The sequence below is a fragment of the Thunnus albacares genome, chromosome 7 (genome assembly GCF_914725855.1).
Source record: "Thunnus albacares chromosome 7, fThuAlb1.1, whole genome shotgun sequence".
In the NCBI taxonomy this organism is placed as follows: domain Eukaryota; kingdom Metazoa; phylum Chordata; class Actinopteri; order Scombriformes; family Scombridae; genus Thunnus; species Thunnus albacares.
The window spans coordinates 20,392,950-20,401,380 of record NC_058112.1 but is presented as its reverse complement, the minus strand read 5'-3'; the positions used below and the strand labels follow the sequence as shown (position 1 = coordinate 20,401,380).

The 8,431-nt window shown below is 43.4% G+C and overlaps 1 protein-coding gene across 1 annotated transcript; it reads left to right on the top strand.

Annotated features, from left to right (window-relative positions):
* The first annotated feature begins 926 nt into the window (after positions 1-926).
* Positions 927-8,338, top strand: epx (eosinophil peroxidase). Its single transcript, XM_044356913.1, has 16 exons — positions 927-1,029; positions 1,117-1,207; positions 1,309-1,484; positions 2,041-2,173; positions 2,263-2,392; positions 2,498-2,704; positions 3,505-3,871; positions 3,949-4,109; positions 4,190-4,448; positions 4,541-4,711; positions 5,788-6,025; positions 6,111-6,322; positions 6,415-6,579; positions 7,133-7,216; positions 7,329-7,425; positions 7,622-8,338. Exons 3-16 carry the CDS (start codon positions 1,445-1,447, stop codon positions 7,677-7,679), a joined length of 2,322 nt encoding a protein of 773 aa, XP_044212848.1. The 5' UTR covers positions 927-1,029; positions 1,117-1,207; positions 1,309-1,444; the 3' UTR covers positions 7,680-8,338.
* Positions 8,339-8,431: the final 93 nt, after the last annotated feature.

Genomic DNA, 8,431 nt, shown 5'->3' with positions numbered 1-8,431 from the left:
GGGACTGATGACTCATGCGATGGTATCACACACCTGGAGCATCAAAGGGAAGAAGCGGGCAGATGGAAGTCCTGGTGGTTCACATTTGACTTTTAAAGACTCTTTATGAGTCAGTAACATCCTGTAATGTGTATTGACCGCAATCACCTTTCTGTCTGATCCTTTTTGCTTTCTTATTATTCATCCTCATCCCTGGTTCATTGTCATTTCCAAGAATTCCAGCTCACTCACCTGCCTGCGTCACTGGCACCGGGACGATCAGATTGAATTGTTCGGCATGTGGCAAAGACATAGACACACTTGTGAGGAAAACGATCCTTAAAAACTAAACTTAACATGTTACCGTTAAATTCCAAATTGGCTGCTTTGAAATATTAAATGAACCCGTCTTTTCAATCTGCTACTAGTGTGTTTGGTGGATCATATCTGCTGCTTCAAAGATGTACAAACATCTGCTCTCCATAGGGATGGTTAAAAGTGTTTGATTTGTTTGAAATGATCCAAATATGACAGAGGGTTTTCATCGTAGGCAAGAGGACAGAAGTAAATTTGATTTAAAAGGTTATTTGGTCGAGGCAGTGAGCGCAGTGTTTGATGTTGCGTTCCTGTCACCAGAAGGACAGATAAGGGGATTCTGCACATACCTGTTGGCCCTGCTGCCAGTGTATAAATGGCAACCTCGACGCTCTGAGACAAGCACACACTGACACACACACACACACCTGTTGGCTCCCGAGATGAGCCACGGTCAGCGCAGAGGTAAGATACTATGAGCGCTATTCGTTTTCTCTCTGCGCAGATTGAACGGTTTTAGAGATCTAGATGGACACAGCACTGACGGTGAGTTTCTGTTGTTTCTCTGCTTCTCTGCTTGAATTAATTTGACAGAGCAGTGAACTTCACATATTGTGGTGTTCAGTTAAGATGTTTTCTGGTTTCAGGTGTCCCTCTCTCTGCTTGGACTGTCTCTTGTCCTGCTATCCTTCCCTGAGCATGCCTCACTGAACAGAGTATTTGACAGCTCCTCAGGTAGGATTTCTGTTGGATCATTACTGAAAAGAGCAGATAAATGAGTAGCCTCTTAAATGTAATGTTTCTCTTCCATGTTAATCTCAGGAACTGTGTATCTGGGCTCTGTATTTGTGGAGGAGGCTCTTCAGAGGGCGATAGAGCTGACTGATGCTGCTTACGCTCGCACAAGCGAAAGGTAAAAATCCTCAGTTGTAGTTAAGGATCAATCTGACACACGACAAGGTATAAATTGGCAATGTGTAAGTACTGAAAAAACAAAGCTTTTAATGTTCCCAGGGTGAAGAAGTCTCTGTCTGAAGGCGCTCTGAGACCGAGTGATCTGCTGGCTCAGTTTAAACAGACTGAAGCAAGAACCAGAACTCAGATCCGGGCTGCTGAACTGCTGGACAACACAGTGGAGCTGATCAGAGAAATGGTCTACACTCACACTATGGTTCAGCCCAACCCTCACGGTACTAAACAGGTGTTTCTGCACCTGTACATCAAATAGTTTCTGTCCAAATACTTCCAAGCTTTTGATGAAATCTTATACATACAAAACTACTATTATTTAACATTGCCGACCCTCCTCACACTGACTCCCAGTATGTTTCAGGCAACTGTTTAACATCCTTTTTATCCCATTCAAAGCTCACCAAAAACTGTTAACTGTTCTTCAAGATCATTCTTTTAGTGTTTTAGCATCATGGATCATCATTTTCACCATAGTATCAAGCCAGATGAGCTACAAAAAAAGTCTAAATCCTATTTCTATAGATTGGAATTATGATCGTTTGTTCTTCGGTAACCACAATTTGTATTACTTCTCTGTCTATTACTCTGTAATGTCTACTACTCTGTAATTTTACAAGACAGATGCACACATAACTTCAGAAGAATATCATTACAAATAGATTTGGTATTCTGGCATAAGACGAGAGCAAATGATCTGATCAAACACCTCCAAGCAGTTATTTGTTATTGTAATTTGTATCATTAAGGTCTTGTTGTGTTTACTGTCCCCTAAAGAGCTCCTGAGTGAAGGAGATGTGGAGAATCTGCTGCAGGTGACGGGCTGCTCAGCTGAGCTGCAGAGACCCAGCTGTCCCACCGACTGTCTGTCTGAGCGCTACAGATCCATCACAGGAGAGTGCAACAACAGGTCAGTGTGAGCAGGCCTGTCCTGAATTGCTTCTTTTTTTTTTCATTGTTTTTTTGGTAACTGTGTGTCTGTTGTGTGGTCCTGATCAGACAGCACCCCAGATGGGGGGCTGCGAATGTCCCATATTCCCGCTGGCTGCCTCCAGAGTACGAGGACATGTGGGGGACGCCCAGAGGCTGGGACCCAGAGCACACTTACCACAACATCAGCTTGCCTCCAGTAAGAGCCCTGCAGCTGCAGCATTAGCAGCAGCTCACTGTCATCCTCTGTCCTGTCACCTGCAGTAACTCATCTCGTCACTCCTCACCTTGTTTGTTTTTGCAGGTGCGGCTGGTGTCTCAGGAGGTGCTGTTCACTCATAATGACAATATCTCTCTGGACTCCACTCTGTCCCACCTGCTGGTGGAGTGGGGCCAGTGGATAGACCACGACATGGTGCTGACACCCCAGAGCCCCAGCACAGCGGCCTTCAGGACAGGAGCTGACTGCACACACACCTGCAGCCGGGACACACCCTGCTTCCCCATACAGGTGTGCTTCCCTGCCAATCAGCTGCTCTCAGTGTGCTTCCCTTTCCATAACAGTCCTTCGTCTTCATTCTACATACTGTATATGCTACACTTCTTTTTCATTTTATAGGCATTTATTAAAATTCAAATATGAAATACAATGTCCACTATACTATATAAACTAGACTAAGACACACAATTCTATGGACATTACATGCAAACTTTATCATTCAGTGTCTGTTTGTAAAAGTACTTCACAGTGCTTTTTGCTCATGATCCTTTAACACAAAGTAATGTCTACTTGTGACCAATTGTCACTGGTTGCATATTGTCTCTAGGTTGTAGTGATAAGTGTAAGTGTAAGTGATTTTTGTTCCCTGTTTAATTTAAATGCTTTTTAGAGACCTAAAGAAGTGTACACTTTAATTCACAAGAAAACAAGCAAAGATTAGAGGAATGTCTGAAAAGTGGAATAGAAATTTGGGTATCAAACATGTATTTTTCTTCTTTGCTATCCTGTTAGTTGTCTCTCAACCCCTTGTATCTTGCAACCCATTGGGGGGTCAAGACCCCAAGGTTGGGAACCACTGCTCTGAAATGCTTTAAAGAGGAAAGAAAACCAGCAGTAAATGAGAGGTGCACTACAAATGAGTGCAATGAAAGTGTTCAATATAACAAGCAATGAATTAACTATACAACAAGGTATCTACTATGTATAATAATATTTATTATCATGTAAAAAAAATGGCTAAACTGGCTAAAACACAAACATCTGTTTTCTCCCATCAGCAACGATGTAAAACAGAAAGCTTCTCTCCCCAGATCCCACTGTCAGATCCTCGCAACGGCATCCAGAGCTGCATGCCTTTCTTCCGCTCTGCTCCGAGCTGCGTCGAGCGAGTTCGCCCCCATCGCCACCGGGAGCAGCTCAATGCCATCACCTCCTTTGTGGATGCCAGTATGGTGTACGGCAGCTCCACCAGTCAGGCCTCGGCGCTGCGTAACCACTCCTCTCCTCTGGGCTTAATGGCCCTCAACTCACGGCACTCAGACCAGGAGCTGGCATACATGCCCTTCCTGCCTCGGCTGCAGGCTCACCTAGACCCCTGTGGCCCTCGCAACTCCACCACTACAGGGCCGTCGGACCGATCTGCACCACAGGAGAACATCACATCCTGCTTCCATGCTGGTGAGTGAATGTACTGAATTGTCCACTTTCTGCGGGTGACTTCAGTGGAGCTGTTGTTCATGATTAATGTTTTACAGGTGATTCAAGAGCCAATGAGCATCTGGGAATGATCGCACTGCACACACTCTTCCTGAGAGAGCACAACCGGCTGGTCAAAGAGCTACACCTGCTCAACCCTCACTGGAGCCCCGACACCCTCTATCAAGAGGCCCGCAAGATCATGGGAGCCATTCACCAGGTGTCGTCAGCAGTTTCAGCTTTTACTTCCACCTGCGAGATCATTCGCTGCACTCTGACCCACTTCCTTTATCTTTTCAGATCCTAACATGGGAGCACTACCTGCCGCGGGTCCTCGGTGAGAGCGCCATGTCCCGTCTGATGCCTCCCTACGAGGGTTATGATGCTGACGTGGATCCCAGCATCGCTAATGCCTTCGCAGCTGCTGCGTTTCGTTTTGCCCATGTCACCGTGCAGCCAGTAGTATCCAGGCTGGGGCCGGGTTACATGGCTAACTCCCAGCATCCCTCGCTGCCTCTGCATCATTCACTGTTTGCCTCTTGGAGGGTTGTGCAGGAAGGTAAATTGTGATGCTGTAATTCATTAAATCACACGTGAGTCACTCAGCTTTTTGTGTTTTGGTCTTTCATTTTCTCCTGGTGTATTAATCAGGTGGTATCGACCCCGTGCTGCGCGGTCTGTTGCTGTCTCCTGCTAAGCTGCAGACTCCGGGCCAGATGATGGTGGAGGAGCTGACAGAGCGGCTGTTTCAGGCACAGGGAGGGATGCCTCTGGACCTCGGGGCCCTTAACCTCCAGAGGGGCCGGGATCATGGCCTGCCTGGTACCAGCTTCTTAACTCTGATGCACTGCAGAGTTACTGTATCACTTTACAGCGAAAGTCCTTTACTGACTGTCCACAAAGCTTGTTTCAACCGACAGATTGTATTTATTTTATCAACTTCATTTGTTCAGATTGTTGTTAAATATGATTAGGGTTAAATTTGGTCACCTAACAGAAATGACTTGGAGCCTAGTATGTAAAACTTGACAATAGCTATATAAAAGAATTCATTCACTGCAGACATTTTGACTTATCGTAGCAGGAAAGGTTCAGTTGTACCTAATAACATTAATGATGGTTCCATTAAAGTGTTGCGTTCATGTCATTTCAGAGTGAATTATCAGTTTCTGACATGTAGATATCCTCCAAATCCACTTATTTTAGCCAAATTCTATCATTCAAGATAATAAAATCCAAATCTGGAGGGAATCTTTAAGTATACTCAAAAAAGTGAGCATGCACACTAAATCTGCTCGTCCCACAAGGCAATGCACCCTTGAAATGGAAAAGCTTTTCTCAGCTTCAAAAACTTTCAAAATATTATTTGCAGTTAGCAGTGAGACAGTCACAGAAATCTAGGAAAACAAAACACCAGCATTAAATCTTTGAAAAACCATTTTGCTTTCCCTTTGTGTTTTAATTGGCAGTGTCATTACAAAGTTATATGTTGATTGATTGATTATAACTTTTTATGGCAATTAGTATTTACATACTGTGTAAAACAAGTATGTAGTATTAAATGATACACAGTTAGTGTGTCAACATGCACAACGCCAGACCACTGGAACCTGAATACCTACTGCACAGTGAATGAAATGCAGCCACCATTAATGGTGTTTATGAGTCAGAATGTCTGCTGTAAAAAAGGTCTGCTGACTTATAAATCGACTCCACATGTAGGAATGTGTGTTAATCTGCACTCTAGACACCCACTGGTGTTGCTGTAAATGTTTGAATCAAAGTCAGATGAGACAGAAACATGTCCTGAAAAATCACAAAACCCTGTATTTAATGCTCTTCCCTTAATCTCCTGTTTCCTTTATCAGAACAGTACATTTCTGCCTTCTTCCTACTAGGATATGGCTCGTGGCGAAGATTCTGCGGCCTCTCCGTTCCCAACACAACATCGGAGCTGGCAGAAATCCTGGGTAACCGAACTTTGGCTCACAAATTCCAGCTCCTGTATGGGACGCCACACAACATCGACGTGTGGGTGGGAGGTATCTCTGAACCTGCTCTGCCCGGAGGTCGAGTCGGACCGCTGCTGTCCTGCCTGCTGGCGAGACAGTTCAGAGACCTGAGAGATGGGGACAGGTAAAACAAAATCCTCTGCTGATCTGATGTAACAACATAATTTAAGACTGAGCAGCAGAGAAATCCAAATTTTTGTCCCCTCAAGGTTTTGGTGGGAGAGAGAAGGAGTGTTCACCAGCACCCAGAGGAGACACCTCCACGCTGTCTCCCTGTCCCGCATCATCTGTGACAACAGCCACATCACCCATGTTCCTGCCGACGCCTTCTCACGCACTGAGAGCCCAGACGCCATGCTGGCCTGTTCCCACCCACTCATCCCCCACCTCGACCTCAGCCCCTGGGAAGAACCAGACACAGGTGAGAATCTGAAAAAGGGGACAGAAGAAGAAGAACATGTCGAGTTTTATCTGTTTTATTTTCACACACCTGTATAAACGTCTGTCTCCCAGATCCCAACTGCGGTCCGATACCCAGGATTCAATCTGGCTACTCGCTGCTTTGCAACTCTGTGATTCTATATCAGTGTCACTCTGGTTTCAAGCTGCTGGGCTCTTCGTCTGTCAGCTGTGATCCAGACAGTCAGCAGTGGAGCTCCGCACCCCCAACATGCCGAGGTACGAGGCCTTAACAACGGTCGGGTATTTCATGGTTTAGATTTTAAAAAGTGACGTTCATCTTGATTGTTGATGTTAATTCAGATTTGAAAGTGTTTTTTTACCTCTTTTTGTCAAGAAACCAAAATATACAGGGCTGCAGTGAATGATGATTGTCATTATCAATCAATCAGTTTTTTTATTTTCTCATTTAGTAGCTTAGTAGTTTTGTATATAAAATGTCAGAAAATGGTGAAATATCACAATCTTCTAAACCTTAAACCTCAAAACCCAAAGATATTTAGTTCACTATCACATGAGTCAAGGAAAAGCAGCAAATTGTCACAATGTAGAAGCTGGAACTAGAAAATGAAGAGAACCAGTTTTGCTTGAAAAATTACTCTATTATCCCTCAATGTAGATTCATTTTCTGTCCACCAACCAATCAATTGGTAGTTCCAGCTCTGTGATATTTAACTGAGAGATAGTCAAAAATCCTGAAAAAACACCTGTCCCTACTGGATACAAAATGCATTTCATGATACAGGTATCTGTGTTTTTTTTGTTGTTGCAGATATTAATGAATGTGAAGAACAGAATCCTTCTTGCCCACAAAACATGGAGTGCCTCAACTTGCCAGGTTCCTTTATTTGCTCAGGTCAGTTTATCCTTTTTTTAAAATTCACGTTACCTTGATTGAAGCACAAAGCTGAAATATTTGAACATGGACAAAATATCATAAATCTTTATGTTTGTGTGTACTGATCCAGAGCCCTCCTCGCTGTCCGCCGTGTCCATTGTCACTGCAGTGATAGTAGTGATTGGCGGTACGGCCGTGCTGGTGATGATCATGATCTGTTATCGAAGGTAAGTCACTGAAGGTAGAAATTAGTTTAATAGTGAAGGTGCCCCAAATCTGATCAGAATTACAGATTTAATGATTACTAAAGTCAAACATGTTCCGTGAAAAAACAATCAAAGTAAATATCAAAGAAACATCTCAAACAGATACATAACAGTAGCTTTAAAGTGACATATGAATAACTGAATGTCTTTCTTGCAGATATTTCCCCAAGAAAGAAGAGTTAGTCAGTGCTGGATGTTGCCAGGGGAAAAGTTAATCAACCATCTAAATGAGTTTGGTCAATTATTGTTCTGATGTTCTTCTATGTTATATGAAATGTGTTTTGAACTGTCTGTATGTGTTGTAGAATAATATTTTGTCTTGTTAATTTATAATAGATCCACATGACACTCATTATGAACAAATCAAAATGTTTTCTTGAGAAGTATCCCTGTTGTTGAACACGGATAACTAGACAGTGACTAACTATATAACTCATATCACTTCATGTTTAGTGCTCTAACTACACGTTATATCACTAACCAGTCTGACTGTGCTTATTCATTAACTACAAACCAAACTATTTCTTCTAGGTCTACTGTAATCTGTATGGCGAGGCAATGGAATCAGAAAAACAAGCTTACAAAGGTCTTTTCAATCAGGAAACCAAAATCTTACTGGAATGTCTGTTCCAAAAACAGATTTTCATACCATAAAGCCCCTCTGAGCGGGATATGGTCTCAGTATTTCCTCCCTGTGCCTGATTCCTGCTTACAAACCTGTTAGGCAACTGTGGGTGTGTAGCAGAGCATTTGGTGTCGGGGTAACCAGGCGGTTCCTGGCAATGACCTTAATCGGTGACATTCCGTAAGTGAAACAGGTCTGTGTCATCCGGTTGTTCACTTGAGCTGAGATTAATTACCAGTGATGAGTCATTGTTCCCAAACTTCAGTCTCAACTTAACATAGACCCAACATTAGTCTGCTATCAGATTTTGTACAAACAAGGTTTATGAATCACGCACAGTAC

Excerpts from the sequence above, each read along its gene's own strand:
- epx (XM_044356913.1), top strand. The coding sequence starts at position 1,445 with ATGGTCTACACTCACACTATGGTTCAGCCCAACCCTCACG. Across the intron at positions 1,485-2,040 it reads GGTTCAGCCCAACCCTCACG|AGCTCCTGAGTGAAGGAGAT; the intron begins GTACTAAACAGG and ends TGTCCCCTAAAG. Across the intron at positions 7,426-7,621 it reads ATCATGATCTGTTATCGAAG|ATATTTCCCCAAGAAAGAAG; the intron begins GTAAGTCACTGA and ends TCTTTCTTGCAG.